This window comes from Bufo gargarizans, chromosome 5 (assembly GCF_014858855.1).
Source record: "Bufo gargarizans isolate SCDJY-AF-19 chromosome 5, ASM1485885v1, whole genome shotgun sequence".
NCBI lineage: Eukaryota > Metazoa > Chordata > Amphibia > Anura > Bufonidae > Bufo > Bufo gargarizans.
The window spans coordinates 65,575,625-65,593,897 of NC_058084.1; the positions used below are offsets into that span (position 1 = coordinate 65,575,625).

Here is an 18,273-nt window from a genome sequence, read left to right on the forward strand (position 1 = left end):
TCCATTAGTTGTGTGTGGTATTGTCTCTGCTTATTAGGCCTCATGCACATGGCCGTTGTCCGGCCTGCAAACAGCGGGTCCGCAATACACGGGCACTGGCTGTGTGCACCCCTTCACTTGAATGAGTCCGCAATTCGGAAGGACGTGAAGAATGGAGGTAGGGAACCCCACTGAAGCACCACGGAGTGCTTCCGTGGAGTTTCTGTCTGTGCCTCCACACCGCAAAAAAGTAGAGCACGCACTACTTTTTTGAGAAGTGGATCACAGACCCCATTCAAGTGAATGGGTCCGCATCTGAATGCGGCGGCCCTGCGGTCTGTTCCCATACATTGCAGACAGCAAATTGTGGTCTGCAGCATGGGCCCAGCCACCACACGATCGTGTGCATGAGGCCTAAACAAAAGGATTATAATAACTGTAATTATTATACCTGCATTTCATGAATATCATTTTTAACTGTGGGTCCAAATGGGATGTCCTTTGTAATGTCACACCGTACCTTTTCTTTGCAGCTGGACAGCATGCTGATTATACTAAGACAAACTGACTGCACCGACAGCGCAGGAGACCAATCTTCCGTTAAAATAGATAAACAGATATGACCATTGCTATACACATGAGGATGGACAGGGATATTATCACCAGTGAACATGACCTGAAATATGAAAGATATTAGGCAGCTAGTGAAAAGTGAATTCACAAAAATGTACACCATATTCTGACATCTTAAAGCATACCAAAGTTTTCTAAAAAAGTTTGCATAATGGTGGTGCTTCTTTGTACAATCATAACTGTGAAGTCATTTTCAGCCACATTATTCCCTGGTTCAGCTGCACAGCTAGATGCATTTCAGTAAGAAGGAGGGGGCGTATCCCTTCAGTGAAGTCTGCCAGCACTGTATTACAGTGACGTCCTTTCCCTTTCAACTATGTTTGCTTTCAGCTCCAGAGCCCACAGAACAGATAAGAGGGAAATCACACTAAGTATTTATATTGCGGTCCGCAAAAACGGATCAGCAAAAAAACACGGAGGGCATCCGTGTGCATTCCGTATTTAGAAAAACGGAACAGCTGGCCATTAATAGAACAGTACTATCCTTGTCCGTAATGCGGACAATAATAGGACATGTTCTATTTCTTTGTGGAAGGGCCATACAGAAACAGAATACATGCAGTAACTTCTGTTTTTTGTGTGGACCCATTGAAATGAATGGTTCCGCATACGGTCCACAAAAGAAACAGAATGGACACGTAAAGAAAATACGTTTGCGTTCATGTGCCCTTACAGACACACAGGAGGCTCCTGTCATCAGGATCTCCGCTAGCTCTGACACGCTCCTATTTCCTGCAAGCCGTCTTCTGAGTCTCTGTTACTAGGGACAGATCTTGTCTGACAACTGGCAGAGGACTGCAACTAGGTGGAAGCGAGATCCCTAGTGGTCATGACTTTACAACTTTTTTTTTTCCAGATGGATGCAGGCACATTTTTAAAATGAATTAGGCCAGTTTCACACTAGCAGCAGCCTGTGTGAAATGAAGGTGCTGCCGAAATACACGTCGGGGTGTGCGGTTCTCCTAAGATGATCTCCCTTCTTATGGGTATGTTATAAGACTGGTGTCACGTTGTGTCTGTTACTTTTGTGAATGGGGGGCCTAATACATTTATGTTTGAGACACAGATTTTGACTTGTGTATATACTATATTCTCCCATTGACCATTATACCCTGGCCAGGGGAGATAGTACTATGGCAGTGGTGGCGAACCTATGGCACGGGTGCCAGAGTTGGCACTCAGAGCCCTCTCTATGGGCACCCACACCCCGGAAAACGTATATGGTGTACCAATATGCCTTAGATTAGACCCTTCCTGCTATTTATCAGCGTAGGGTGCACTATGAATGGCATAGGCCGCACACAATAAAGGTTATTATAGCTAAATAATAAAGTACATAGAATATATCCTATATTGGACTGTTGAGTTCAGGTTAATTTGCCGTGTTGGCACTTTGCCATAAATAAGGTTTTGGGTTGCAGTTTGGGCACTCGGTCTGTAAAAGGTTCACCATCACTGTACTATGGTATCCCCCTCTGTAACAGATATTTTGGTTGTTTCCCCTCAGGTGTGTATCAGACTTTTTCTCCTAATGTAGTTTGTCTCTATTTTTTAGTACATTGAATACAGATTTGTATTTATTTTGAGCTATTCTAGACTCAGCTTTATTGTGTAGGTATACTGGCCCTGTCAAAGTGGAGAGAGTCAGAGCCTCTAGGTGTAACGGCAACGCCCCTGTTGCTCCTAGAGGCTAATTTGCATACATTAAAATATCATTTGTCTCAGCAATGCGGGCACATATGAGCATTGGACCAGCACAGATGCCTTCAGCTGCCAAGCACACATGCAGCAGGTCAGCGAGGTTCATAGGTAGAAATGCTGACAGATGCCCTTTAAATCAGACACAGGGAGATTGTTCCGACAAACACTCTACAGGAAAGTGCTTGTAATATTCTGTTACTCATATGGCATTTTATTCTCCTATAGATGGAATGCTTTCAGGGAAGAATACCTCCATAATACAACATGGTTGCACAATTCTGTCAGAAGAAACCTCCATGTGCTTCAGGAAGAAATCAGAGGCACAAGGAGGGATGGCACATATCACTGAATATAGATTTCTATGGGTGGGCCATTAGAGAGCTGTAATATGGCAGTGTGATGAAAATATCTTACCTGAGGAGAATCAAAAGGGTATCGACTGCTGAATTTAAATAAAAGCTGAAACTTTTCGCCTTCGTACAGAGTTCCTGGAGCGCCTTCCATATCTACAATCCACCTGAAGGCATAAAAGACAAAGAAGTTACAAAAGACCACGACAACTAAGCAAGCGCTGCAGTGCAAAGAAGTTTTACCCCATCGGAGGCACAAATCAGCGCCCTGCTACAGTCTGCAGAACAGCCCATGTCATTATGTAACGTTACTTCCCCCATCTCTATGCCTTGTGACACAGTGAAGGGTCTGTGAGCAGATGGGAGGTCTTTTCCTCCCAGCATATGACTGATTGCAGCAAGGCGAGGTCAAGCACTGGGACGGATTTCACTTGCCCGTCCGGGCATTGTGGACGCCCAACTCTCATTAAGGCTAGGTTCACACCTGAGCGTTTTACAGCGCTTTCCTATGTGCTGTGAAACGCTCAACAGGCAAAAACCAATGTTTCCCTATGGGCATGGTTCTCACCTGAGCGTTTTACAGCGCGTACGAACACGCTGTAAAACGCCCTACGTCCCAAGAAGTACAGGAGCTTCTTTGGGGCGCATTGTTGCGCGCAACACCTCCGTTTTTCATTGTACACCTCTGTGGTCAATAGCAAGAACGCGCGTATGACGCACGTTTCCAAAATACAAAACCGCCCAAATATACGCCTAAAAAACGCCTGATAAAAACGCCTGTAAACAGCGCTTATCGAATATGCTGAGGTGTGAACCCAGCCTAAAGGCAGCTAGAGTGTGGGATAGAGCTGTCGGTGTTAAGGTATGAGGCTTGTGACCTGTTTGGGGAAGACAGGACGACTAAATCCTGGAATTAAACTTTGGTGTGGACCTGTTTGCTAAGTGTGAAAAAAAATGCTATTATCATTGGGAGGTTTGTTTAATAAATTTGATTTATACTGTAATGGTTGACTTTTATATACTGACTGCCATTTGCATCGACCATTTAGGAAATCAAAGAAAAATATAATTTGAATGATAATTTGGACTTGTTGGCCCTTTTGCCTTCACTCTGCAGTCCAGCTCACCCCAAACCATCTCGATTGGGTTCAGGTCCGGTGACTGTGGAGGCCAGGTCATCTGGCGCAGCACCCCATCACTCTCCTTCATGGTCAAATAGCCCTTACACAGCCTGGAGGTGTGTTTGGGGTCATTGTCCTGTTGAAAAATAAATGATGGTCCAACTAAACACAAACCGGATGGAATAGCATGCCGCTGCAAGATGCTGTCGTAGCCATGCTGGTTCAGTATGCCTTCAATTTTGAAATAAATCCCCAACAGTGTCACCAGCAAAGCACCCCCACACCATCACACCTCCTCCTCCATGCTTCACGGTGGGAACCAGGCATGTAGAGTCCATCCGTTCACCTTTTCTGCGTCGCACAAAGACACAGTGGTTGGAACCAAAGATCTCAAATTTGGACTCATCAGACCAAAGCACAGATTTCCACTGGTCTAATGTCCATTCCTTGTGTTCTTTAGCCCAAACAAGTCTCTTCTGCTTGTTGCCTGTCCTTAGCAGTGGTTTCCTAGCAGATATTCTACCATGAAGGCCTGATTCACACAGTCTCCTCTTAACAGTTGTTCTAGAGATGTGTCTGCTGCTAGAACTCTGTGTGGCATTGACCTGGTCTCTAATCTGAGCTGCTGTTAACCTGCGATTTCTGAGGCTGGTGACTCGGATGAACTTATCCTCCGCAGCAGAGGTGACTCTTGGTCTTCCTTTCCTGGGGTGGTCCGCATGTGAGCCAGTTTCTTTGTAGCGCTTGATGGTTTTTGTGACTACACTTGGGGACACTTTCAAAGTTTCCCCAGTTTTTCGGACTGACTGACCTTCATTTCTTAAAGTAATGATGGCCACTCGTTTTTCTTTACTTAGAATTTGTATTATGGCAAGAAAAAAAAGCAGCTAACAGTCTATTCAGTAGGACTATCAGCTGTGTATCCACCTGACTTCACAACGCAACTGATGGTCCCAACCCCATTTATAAGGCAAGAAATCCCACTTATATAACCTGACAGGGAACACCTGTGAAGTGAAAACCATTTCAGGTGACTACCTCTTGAAGCTCATCAAGAGAATGCCAAGAGTGTGCAAAGCAGTAATCAAAGCAAAAGGTGGCTACTTTGAAGAACCTAGAATATGACATATTTTCTGTTTCACACTTTTGAATGAGAAGGTGTGTCCAAACTTTTGGTGTGTGTGTGTGTGTGTGTGTGTGTCTGTCTATCTCTCAATAATATTTGCAGACAACCAAACCAATTACACCTCAAAATAGAAATAAATTAGAAATTTGTAGAAACTGTATTATTTCTGTGTGTATATCCCAGGCGATCAGCCAACTCCCCTTCCGTCTCATAATCCTGTGTCTGGCTGTAAGTCAACTGGATGCAGAAGAATCCTCCCCCTCTGTTCTGTCTGTAATTGAAGCCCCACCACCTCTTTTTTCCCCAGCCAAAAATGGAAGAGATCAGAAGGAACAGGTTTATCTCCTGTTTACTTTTATCATTCACTTCTAGGTTTTTATTACCCGAGTTGAAGCTAAAAATAGGAAAAATACTGCTCCACGAATTAATCTTGACTGCCTGAAAAAACAACTACTTTGCTGACTAGTGACAAAACACGCAAAAAATAAGGTAGGGAGCGTGACAATAGTCAGGTTAGCCATCCCACAGAAGACAACAGGTACAATTATTTGCAAAGAGCGAATAAGCACAAGATGTCATTACGGCGTTTGTGGCAAGCTCTAATTTAGGACATTCCCAACTACAAGCTACACAAGTTCCTTGTCACTCTTTATGGATAGACATGCAATTTATTTGTCAACCTGTGGGAGCACGAGGCATTTACATAGGCAACCAGCTAATTACGGCAAACCCAGCCCTGGCAGACATTAATAGAAGAAGCAGTGACGCACATTTATGATGCCATTCAGACGTCCACACAAGCCAGTTCATATCAAATGGTGTACGGTATCTGTGATGTGGCATTTAAAAAAATAAAAAAGCATGCACACAACTGTATTTTTGATCCTCATCCGATCCACGTTTTCTGTGGCTCGGATGCAGACTCATTTATTTCTATGGGGCTGCAAAAAATGTTGCATATGTCCATTCCACCACCCCACAAAAAGAAACATACAACATAAAACATACAACTATTCTTGTCCGCTTTGAGGCATTTTTAACAAAGGGAGGGAAGTACAGAACGGGAAAATGATGCCATGGGATACACATAGTCGGTATTTCGCAGAAAGCAAAAACAGACACCGTCGTGTGGATGGGGCCTAAAAAGTGTAATGGCACATAGGATATTTCCTTCCATTGACCCGTCCTAAGAACAATGAGACTGCCGTACTCCGTAACTGTGCTTAGCAACCTTGTGTCATTTCACTATATAATACTGAAAAATAGATCGCCCTGCACACATTTCTATGCAGACACCATACAAGACGGCAATGAACCATGTTAACCAGTTTTTTTCCCCCAGGTCTCCCCCAAAATGAATACAGGTAGATATGCTAAACTCAAAACCACATATGGCAATAATGCAAAAAGTTATTAAACTCCAGAATGGCTCACTTAAAAACAAAACAAAAAAAAATACGTTTTGTGCGATGCAAAAAGCCAAAATAGCTTAGCCCTTAAAGGGGTTTTCTGGGATTTTGATACTGATGACCTATCCTCTGGATAAGACATCAATATCCGATCAGTGGGGGTCTGACACAGGGGAGCCCCGCCGATCAGATGTTTGAGAAGGCACCGAGGGGCTCTGCTAGGTCCTTCCCACTGGCTGTAAGACAACTGGCTGGAGCAGTCACCCTCTGCATGGTCTTCAGTATTACATAAAGATTGTTAAGCTCCAACTACTCAGCTGGTCTCCAGCCAAAGATGGAATAGTTCAGCAGGAAATTAACCCGTGTTCTCTGGAAGATTTCTGTCTGGCGGCAGGGCAAGGGTATAAGGACATCTCAGAAGGCAGCTGATGAGTTCCCTCATTCAACAAAACCAGAGTGCCGCTAACAAAGAGAAGACCTTTCTTTGGCAGATTCCGCCTGCCCACTAACATGCCTCTGGCAGACCCAGTCGGGCCACTTACTCACTGGAAGAGCTGGAATGTAAAGGTTAATTTCTTCTACAGTAATGCCAGCTGCATCCATCACAAAGTTTCAGATTCAGACAAACGTGTCTGAAAAAGTGGGTGCAACATCCGTCATACAAACTTTGACTGAATTATGATTTTTATTTTTTACTGCCTCCTGCACCACGTAGGCAGCTACGAAATTTCTATTCCAGTAGCATTAAGATAACCAGACAGTCAGGAAAGCGCTTATATAGGAAAATCCCTCAATGAAAAGGCCTCCTGAAATGCATAGCATTAATCCCATTGCTTTATAGAACAACCTGACACACATCAAAACTAAGCTGCACGTTAAAGGACTGAACCGGGCTCATGTTCAATTAAGATATCAGGGCTGACAATGCGGCACATAGGCCGCCCCTCTCTAATGGAATACGCTCACACAATACATTTCATCACTGCCATTAGCAATAGGATGTGATTTTGAGCGCACCCGCAGCACCATTAGAGACGGCCATACACATTAGATAGCGGCCAGTACTGACTAGTCTGACAGCTTTTACAGAATTATGGATTCATGTCAATTATCCTCAATTATTTTTTTTGGGTCGATGTAGCAGCCCATGGATGCATATGGGATATAATGATACATACACACCAGTATAGATCTGTAGATTAGAACCAGGGCAGACTTGGACGATGGGGGGAGTTGTAGAATACAATATAACTAGCATTTAACGAAGTGAGCTCCGGATGCTTCATCTGAAGTCAGTTTGTTCAAAACTTCGGAATAATACTTTACATAGATCCGTCTCGTACAGTATTAGAATGTATGGGCTCCGATGAGCAGAAGTTAGTTATTCACGAAGTAGTGCGCGACTTCGCTGAATAACTTCGGTAGTGGATTTTTAAAGTGGAAAACCACTTTAAAACCGAAATTGGCTTCAGTTCCGAGGTACATGCAGCTGTCATTGGGACCTGGTTCTAACAGCTGTAACTTGTGATGTATTGCAGGTAGATGGTCTTGTTTTAAAACTTAACCCCTTAAGGACTGGGCTCATTTTCACCTTAAAGGACCAGGCAATTATTTCCAGATCTGACCAGTGTCACTTTTTGTGAGGCAAGGTAACATAGCTGTTTTGGCATAGTTTTTATTTTTTGTTGTTTACAACATTTACCGGACAGGTTAGATTATGTGGTATTTTTATAGAGCAGGTTGTCACGGACACAACAATACTAAATAGGACAACTTTTTTTTGTTTGTTTCAGTTTTACATAATGCATTTTTGAAGAAAAAAATATAATAATTAGAAGATTTTTTTTAGTGTCTCCACATTCTCAAAGCCGTAGTTTTATTTACTTTTTGGGCGACTGTCTTGTGTAGAGGCTAATGTTTTTCGGGATAAGATGACGGTTTGATTGGTACTATTTTGTGGTGCGTATTACTTTTTGTGATGTAAAGTGACAAAAAAATAGCTTTTTTTTTTTACACTGTTTTTATTTAATACTTTTTACGGTATTACCGGCACATGGTTTTGGGGGGAGGGGGCACCTGTTACCAGCACGTGATTTTTTTTTGGGGGGGGGGCACCTGTTACCGGCACATTATTTGTGGGAACTATAGGGGCATCTACTGAGGCCACAAAGAAGGGGTATTTTATATGGGGGGGGGGGGGGGGGGGTTCTGTAAAGTAGCATTTTATAGTGCGACACATTATGGTGGGTACTATGGGGAAGGGGGGAGAGGAGTACTATGGGGTCATCTACAGGGGGCACTAAGGGGGGGTATTTTATACTTTCAAATTATGGGGGACACAGAGCATCTACTGGGGCACTATATAGGGACATTTTATACTGATACATTATGGGGGGCACTAGGAGGAAGGGGGGAGAGAAGCACTATGGGGGCACTATATAGGGGTATTTTATACTGGCACATTATGGGGACACTATGGGGACATTAGCTCAACTGGGGGCATTACAAGAGGGTATTTTTTTGCACTGTCACATTATAAGGAGAATTATTTCTACTGGGGGGGGGCATTATGGTATGATTGTGAACTTTAACCCCTTCCAAGGACGAATCTCATACTTCTTTGAAGGGTGTCACTGCAGTAGCCAAGGACGCATCTTACACGTTCTTGCTACTGATAGCTGGATCTTAGGTGCGTCAGAGAGTGTTTAAAAGCTGACCATCTTAACCTCTTAAAGGGAGTCTGTCACCACATTTGAGCATATTAGACGGATCAAATAGCGTTATATGTGCCACCCAGAACTTAAAAACAGTACCTTTGTTGTATCTAATGGAGTTTTCTTTCAGCCAAAAATGAACTTTTAAGATTCTGTAAATGCGCCCTCTCAAGTGCCCAGGGCGGCGTCTCAATCGTCCGAGCCCCAGGCAGCACCTCCTCAACGGCTCATAACCCCGCCCTCCGTGTGCCTCTGCCCGCCCGTTTACTCTCCTCCTCTCTCCTTTTCCACTGCGGCTGCGCGGTCAAATTCGTAGCGGGCGCAGTGGAAAAGGAGAGAGGAGGAGAGTAAACGGGCGGGCAGAGGCACACGGAGGGCGGGGTTATGAGCCGTTGAGGAGGTGCTGCCTGGGGCTCGGACGATTGAGACGCCGCCCTGGGCACTTGAGAGGGCGCATTTACAGAATCTTAAAAGTTCATTTTTGGCTGAAAGAAAACTCCATTAGATACAACAAAGGTACAGTTTTTAAGTTCTCTGTGGCACATATAACGCTATTTGATCCGTCTAATATGCTCAAATGTGGTGACAGACTCCCTTTAAGAGGTTAAGATGGTCAGCTTTTAAACACTCTCTGACGCACCTAAGATCCAGCTATCAGTAGCAAGAACGTGTAAGATGCGTCCTTGGCTACTGCAGTGACACCCTTCAAAGAAGTATGAGATTCGTCCTTGGAAGGGGTTAAAGTTCACAATCATATTTTCTGCAACGTCTGAATAGCGTTTTGAAGATACGTAATTGTTTACATTTGTCTTTTTACAGGGAAATAGGCAAAAAATAACTCCCATAAATCGTATATAATAACAGTATGAGCATTTACAGGCAACTGTGGACATTTAACGTTCATGACGCTGAACACAGCAACCACTGGCGTTCCCCTTTCATTTTACCAACGGCCTCCAAAAAAATAAAATCACAGCTGAAGTCTAATTGTTTTATTAGACTTCCCTTTTCCCCCACACCAGCTTTGCCATATCCCCCCTCGCTGAGCTTACGGATTTCCAAACTTCCCCCAAACCCCCTTCATACGTGTAATGAAAAGCCCATTAAAAAGGCAAGCGATTTACGCCGGCCACTCATTCAGAGGAAATGGTTACAGATCCTTTTCATTTCACTTACTGCGTAATGGAATTCTGAACGCTCTTTTCATTTAAGGTCATTCCTGGTGGAGGCTCGTTCTGCAAAGCCAAGAGTTCTTTCTGCAGCCGCTTCTGCAAAGCATTAAAAGAGGCGTCATATTAATATGCCCATCTGCATTGGCGTGGCGGTACATTTCATCACCCACGCATCACACATATAACATAGCTAGTATTTCCCATCATATAAGAGGACGACACGTAAAGGCCAAAAACCCCACGTGCGGTACAATAGAAATGGGAACGTTAACAATGCCATTTGCCAGCAAACAAAGAATCTGTATCAGGACTGGAAAGTAAATATCACAGCGGGGCGGCAGCAGGCGATAAAGGCCTCGGATGATGCCATCTTATGTAGTCAGAGCAAAGTACAGTATTTTCGGGTTTTTTTTTTCTAATATGTTGTCAGTACTGATGCAGCTTCAAAGGGCGCGCAGATCTTACCGCAGGATACAAAGCTGTAAAATAGGGAGACAGAGCAAAACTAGTGCAAGAAAAAAGGGTGCACTTAATGAGTGCAACGGTCCTGTTGTAGTTTACAGTCTCTGAACAAAGAATTCCCGAAATATGATTTCAGCTATGGCCTGTTTCACATGCACCTTTCATGGGATTATGTGGTAGAAACTGGTATGCTTACCAGATAGGGCGGCCCCTACAGATTCCCTCTAAAATACCCCTCCATTGCGATGCTATTGCCGCCCCCCCCACCCCCCCCCCCCCGCTGTTTTTGGCGCCTGATATGTTAGAGTATCGGTACAGGGAGGAGGAGACTGCTGTTTCTCAATAGGGATCTCCTTCCACCTGGCTGTAGCGCGGTCCGATCGCAGCGGAGAGCGTCACAGCCAGGGAGAAAAAACTGCTCACCTCCCTGGCTGCGACTCTCTCCACTGCGATCGGACCGCGATACATTCGGGGCAAAGTACTTCAACATAGACTGAAGCGCAACTGACCACGAATATTATTACAATATATTCCCTATAAAGTACACTGTCTAAATAAGACGAGTATTAGGAAACCTGCCACCACTGTATGCTGCAATGAGTTTCACTATGAAGGGGGTTGTCTCTGGTGAGACTACCCCTTTAAGGAGTTTACCCAGCAATATACAGAAATTGTAGGACGATGACAGTGCAGAGATTGGAACGGGTGCAGAGTCTATGAAATCTCCATCAGTGACCTCCACCCAGAAGCTCTGAAGAGCAGATCCAACTCTCCTATCATCTCCTCCTGGACTTGGAGCTCCCGTTCTCATGATCCCATGGATGTACCATAAATATTACTGAAGAAGCCCCCTTTATTGTGTTCACACCTCATTAATGAAACCTCCAAGGGTCCAGACCAAAATTCCAGCAAGCAACACGTGGCGTCTTCCTTCCACAGTTTGTAATTGCAGGCAATGTGCTATTCTTGCAGATGGCAAGTCATGACAGCCCAAGAACGGACTCCTTCTTGCGTGGTGTCTGGATAGATGCTGCTGGAATCCGTGGCGAGTGCCCCCCATGGTTAATCTCTATTCAGTGGTGCTAAACCACGAGCATGTCCAAGACATTTAAAGTGAAAAACCGTGGCTTCTGCAGAATACGAGGTAGATTTTGACAATGTCAGAATCCACCATGTGAGCGGGTCCTAGGAGTGTACGGCAGTGACCAATAAAGGGTCAGATATCCTTGTAAAGCGAACGGTATATATTTGCGGCAGACGGTGTGACCTGTGTGGATCCGTGGGCTTCTGATCCGTGCCTCCGGTCTGCACCACACCTCCCGGATTGCAGACCCATTTCAAGTGAATCCACTTTTGTGATATGGTGCGCACACAGCCGCGGCAGACACGCGGTTGTGTCCATGCGGCCTTAAACAGAAAAAAAATAAAAATTAAAAAAAAATAAAAATAAGTCACCAGTTCCAGCAAACACAACACAACTTACTGTAGCCTAATTTACAGGATAGAGCAATGAATTATACAAAGACGTTTGAAGGGAAGAGGACTGGTGGACAGCCATTTACTGTCTGTATTATACGTGCCCACATATTGCGGACCCCAAAGAGCGGGACCGCGATATATGGGCACCGGCATTGTGCTAACTGCATCGCAGATGTGGACCTATTCACTTGAACGGGTTCGCAATCCGGAGGTGCACGTGTTGCTTGTGGTCTTTGGTGCGGCTTTGACGCGGTTTTGCCCCAGACCTCACCCTTCCATTGAAAAGGCTGAAACCTGCGCCAAAAATCTCACAAACAATTGACAGGCTGCAGATTTCTAAATTCTCACGTCAGGTCAATTTCTGCATGGATGGAGATTTGTCTGGTACTGTATAGGGGCTCATGCACACGACCGTGGTTTGGCAGCCTGAAAATTGCAGATCCGCAAAACACGGGATACCGGCTGTGTGCATCTGCATTTTGCAGAACATCCGGCCCATAATAGAAGTCCTATCCTTGGTCTGTAATGCGGCCAGTAATAGGACATGATCCATTTTTGTGCGAAATGGCCATACAGACAAAAGAAATGCACATGGAGTGACTTCCGTTTTCTTGCGACCCCATTGAAGTGAATGGTTCTGCAAATAAGCCACAAAAAAACGGAACGGACACAGAAGAAAGAAAAAATAAATAAAAATGTTTGTGCATATGAGCCCTGATGCTGCGTTTTTTTCCCCCGACCAAAAAAATCAGAACATGATCGGCGCGCAGGTACCCTAATAGACTAGAAGTTGGTGCTCCAAGGTTGTGTTTCCCAATGGAAGTGGACTGTCGAACGCAGCATTGCAGTTGCAGAGCCACCTACCTGTTCATTTATTCGCGTCCGTCAATCTGCGGTATGTTACGCCTAGTGATCTCAGTGCCTAAGGGCAAGGCCCTGCTCAGCTGATGCAAGGAGCACATACTAATGAGAATCAAGCGGTCAAGTGTGCAATAAGTGAACTGCCCCTCTATACCTCCTCCTGATCACATGAATGAAATCAAGTGAGGACACAAGATGCAAATGTTTCGTCAGGCCCCGTGAAGCCCGGCTGCTCTCCTCCTCGGCTGTGAGCATGAATTGGCCGCCCAGGGATTTCTCCTCGTACTTAACCTCTTCACATCATGTACTCGGCAGCACAATGCTGGCCACAAAATCCTTCCAGCCGGAAGCAAACAGGTCGGCTCATGGACTAGAAGCAGCAGTCCACGCGGAACAGGACATGCAGCAATATCCACAAGCCGTTCCCTGCCAGTGTAAAGCCTCCGTGAATCACCAACGTGTGCTGTACGCGTTCTCCACGGACAGCATGCATTCCCATTGATTTTAAAGTCTGTATTTAAACATCAGTGTTTTAGCGCGGTCTGTGGGTCCGTGTTTTTAGCACAGAAGTGTGCTCTATTTTGTCTGTGTTCGCGGATACCATCCATGTTGCATCTGGGATTCACGGATCATTAGGAAGAGATGCTTTGAAAATTATTTTTCAGCTGTTCAGTGTCAGTGAAACACGGATAGCAAGAAAAACGGACACAGGGACCCTTCACTGACCACTTGCTCACAGAATTGAGCACGGACGTGTGAATGAGGCTTAATGCACTGCAGATTTTATGCCTGCAAATCCAGAGGGTAAACCTGCAGCGTAATCCACGTGTGTGAACAAACCAGAAAGGTGGCACAAAGCTGCTCAGAAAACCCGTTGGCATATACTGATACTGGCGTACTGCCAACGGGTACGTCAACATGGAAATCTGATGTGGCCCACTCCCTATTCCTCAATACAGCGCACCTACAGCAAGCGGAAATCTTTAGCCAACTGATGGAAAATTGATAGATGCCACAATATGGGCCTGACGGACATGGCATCCAGCTCCCCCGCCATTCTAACAGAAAAACGGATTGTTAAATATATCCTACAGCACAGTTCACTATTTACACCCCCGCCACAGGGCGTTCAGTACTCGCAATACTTTATTAGAAAATGCCCTTATTATAAGAGACACAGAAATGCCGGCACACACTAGCTGCATGATTGCGTTTAAAGGGACGGTATGGAAACGGTTGTGCTAAGAATCTGCCAGGGGATGCGTCCATCGTTACAAAATGGCTACCAGCATAATCTATTACCCGTCAGACTGGGAACATTTCCCAAGGTTAGTGAAAGGAGGAGAATATTAGACTCAACATTATAATGACATTTTCTAGTATAGACCTGGACGAGACTCTGCATACGACTGCGTTCAGTCCGGGAAACGTGCTCCGTGTAATGGCTGCATTTCCTGGACCAAAAACGGCTCTCCTCTGACCAAACAAGCAGCATCAGAATGAGTTGCCTGACTGCTGGTCTACCGTACTATGGCATCATATGTACAGCAGACCGGCCATAAGACAGAAACGTACAGCATCTGATGTGACTTCAGTCAGAGGAGCAGTGCTAGGCCGTCTCACAGCGTGCCTCCTGGACTGAGAATGGAAGGGAAACTCTGCTTTATCACAGGCCAATATCACATGGCATACATGGAGGGGACAGGTATAGGGGACATACACTCACCTAAAGAATTATTAGGAACACCATACTAATACGGTGTTGGACCCCCTTTTGCCTAATTAACTGCCTTAATTCTAAGTGGCATGGATTCTAAGGTGCCGATAGCATTCTTTAGAAATGTTGGCCCATATTGATAGGATAGCATTTTGCAGTTGATGGAGATTTGAGGGATGCAGATCCAGGGCACGAAGCTCCCGTTCCACCACATCCCAAAGATGCTCTATTGGGTTGAGATCTGGTGACTGTGGGGCCATTTTAGTACAGTGAACTCATTGTCATGTTCAAGAAACCAATTTGAAATGATTCGAGCTTTGTGACATGGTGCATTATCCTGCTGGAAGTAGCCATCAGAGGATGGGTACACGGTGGTCATGAAGGGATGGACATGCTCAGGTAGCCCGTGGCATTTAAACAATGGCCAATTGGCACTAAGGGGCCTAAAGTGTGCCCATCCCCCACACCATTACACCACCACCAGCCTGCACAGTGGTAACAAGGCATGATGGATACATGTTCTCATTCTGTTTACGCCAAATTCGGACTCTACCATTTGAATGTCTCAACAGAAATCGAGACTCATCAGACCAGGCAACCTTTTTCCAGTCTTCAACAGTCCAATTTTGGTGAGCTCGTGCAAATTGTAGCCTCTTTTTCCTATTTGTAGTGGAGATGAGTGGTACCCGGTGGGGTCTTCTGCTGTTGTAGCCCATCCGTCTCAAGGTTGTGCGTGTTGTGGCTTCACAAATGCTTTGCTGCATACCTCGGTTGTAACGAGTGGTTATTTCAGTCAACGTTGCTCTTCTATCAGCTTGAATCAGTCGGCCCATTCTCCTCTGACCTCTAGCAACAAAGCATTTTCGCCCACAGGACTGCCGCATACTGGATGTTTTTCCCTTTTCACACCATTCTTTGTAAACCCTAGAAATGGTTGTGCGTGAAAATCCCAGTAACTGAGCAGATTGTGAAATACTCAGACTGGCCCGTCTGGCACCAACAACCATGCCACGCTCAAAATTGCTTAAATCACCTTTCTTTCCCATTCTGACATTAAGTTTGGAGTTCAGGAGATTGTCTTGACCAGGACCACAACCCTACATGCATTGAAGCAACTGCCATGTGATTGGTTGACTAGATAATCGCATTAATGAGAAATAGAACAGGTGTTCCTAATAATTCTTTAGGTGAGTGTATACAGAGGATCTAACAGGAGGGGCTACAGGGGACGTACACAGAGGATCTAACAGGAGGGGCTACAGGGGACGTACACAGAGGATCTAACAGGAGGGGCTACAGGGGACGTACACAGAGGATCTAACAGGAGGGGCTACAGGGGACGTACACAGAGGATCTAACAGGAGGGGCTACAGGGGACGTACACAGAGGATCTAACAGGAGGGGCTACAGGGGACGTACACAGAGGATCTAACAGGAGGGGCTACAGGGGACGTACACAGAGGATCTAACAGGAGGGGCTACAGGGGACGTACACAGAGGATCTAACAGGAGGGGCTACAGGGGACGTACACAGAGGATCTAACAGGAGGGGCTACAGGGGACGTAGGATATAACAGGCCAGGTATAGGGGGTGTATACAGAGGGTATAACAGGTGTATACAGAGGGTATAACAGGCCAGCTATAGGGGGTGTATACAGAGGGTATAACAGGCCAGCTATAGGGGGTGTATACAGAGGGTATAACAGGCCAGCTATAGGGGGTGTATACAGAGGGTATAACAGGCCAGGTATAGGGGGTGTATACAGAGGGTATAACAGGACGGGTATAGGGGGTGTATACAGAGGGTATAACAGGACGGGTATAGGGGGTGTATACAGAGGATATAACAGGCCAGGTATAGGGGGTGTATACAGAGGATATAACAGGAAAGGTATAGGGGGTGTATACAGAGGGTATAACAGGACAGGTATAGGGGTGTATACAGAGGGTATAACAGGACGGGTATAGGGGGTGTATACAGAGGGAATAACAGGACGGGTATAGGGGGTGTATACAGAGGGTATAACAGGACGGGTATAGGGGGTGTATACAGAGGGTATAACAGGACGGGTATAGGGGGTGTATACAGAGGGTATAACAGGACGGGTATAGGGGGTGTATACAGAGGATATAACAGGACAGGTATAGGGGGTGTATACAGAGGGTATAACAGGACGGGTATAGGGGGTGTATACAGCGGGTATAACAGGACGGGTATAGGGGGTGTATACAGAGGGTATAACAGGACGGGTATAGGGGGTGTATATCAGGGGTACATCTGGGAATGACATCACATGTGATAAGGTTAGGTCCCACTAAAGTTATAAAGTGAGATTATTTACTTTCCATGAAGTAACCAAACAGGTGCAGGAAACCATTAGGTCACAAGTCACAACACGTACTACTTATCTACTGTCAACGCGGAAGGGACACGTATCGGACAGTGAGCTAATGGCGGTCACACGGAACGAAGCCCTCAGGACCCCCACCCCCAGCGGGCTCCTCAGTATCTGCAGCCCAGGAAGGGTGCGGATCCGGGGCAGCCGGGTGTTAAATTCGCGCAGCACTCACCTGCATTGACGCCATGATGTGTACCCGCCCCCTCCCGCCTGCGGTGACATCACACCACACGTGACCTGCACGGCCGAAGACATTCGTCGCATGCGCACTGATGGCCCCTTTACAACGCCTGTGTTTCAGCGTGTCCGTGATGGGCTGATCTGCGCATGTGCACTGCACGTCAGCTCTATCCCTGTGTGCTTGTCTCACTCTTGTGTAACTTTTGCTAGACAATAAACATGAACCGTCCTGTAATAAGTTTAAAACCGCCATGAAAGTTATTGTGAGAATGTGGGGGTTGTGTCACTTCAGGAAGTGGCATGTCATGTAAGGGAAGTGAATACAAGCCAATTACTAATGTATTGTATCATCCATATTGCCTCCTTGCGTTCATTTCCATCGCATTATACACTGCTCGTATCCATGGTTACGACCACCGCCATGACCATCATAGAGTCGGCCGTGCTTGCACACTATAGGAAAAAGTGCTGGCCTCTCTAGTAGTGTTGAACGAACTTGCGATTTGCAAGTTGGGGTTATCTAAGAATTCCGTAATGGATTCCGTTACCACGTACCATAACGGAATTCTATGACGGCATGCACCACAGAAGCCTATTACAGGCATTCCGTCATAATAGAAGTCTTTGTGGGCCATAGACTTCTATTATGACGGATTCTTATAGGCTTCCATGGAGCATGCCGTCATAGAATTCCGTTATGGTACGTGGTAACGGAAAAAATGAAGAAGGTCACGGCACTCCAAAGGCTATTCAGTGTTTTTAATACACCACAAAATCAGCAGCAACGTTTCGACAACAGTCTTTTTCAAGCTACAAACATGTTCACAAATGACTCACAATATATAAGGGTACTAATTCATACCAATTATCCAGTGAATGTGCTTCAGCACAAATCCCACCCCTACTCAGGTACATACAATCATACAATTAGTTAATCCTATCAACCATCGTGCATATTAATACAAGGCT

At 45.5% G+C, this 18,273-nt stretch overlaps 1 protein-coding gene across 1 annotated transcript in view; it reads right to left on the reverse strand.

Moving 5' to 3' along the window:
- Nucleotides 1–17,393, reverse strand: part of UBE2W (ubiquitin conjugating enzyme E2 W) — a 43,716-nt gene extending 26,323 nt beyond the window's left edge. The window contains exons 1-4 of the mRNA XM_044294671.1: nt 17,297–17,393; nt 10,210–10,301; nt 2,728–2,830; nt 500–655 (exon numbers count right to left, since the gene is read on the reverse strand). Of these exons, the coding sequence (XP_044150606.1) occupies nt 500–655; nt 2,728–2,830; nt 10,210–10,301; nt 17,297–17,311 (366 nt within the window). The 5' untranslated portion in view covers nt 17,312–17,393. The remainder of the gene's footprint in view (nt 1–499; nt 656–2,727; nt 2,831–10,209; nt 10,302–17,296) is intronic.
- Between the last annotated feature and the right edge of the window lie 880 nt (nt 17,394–18,273).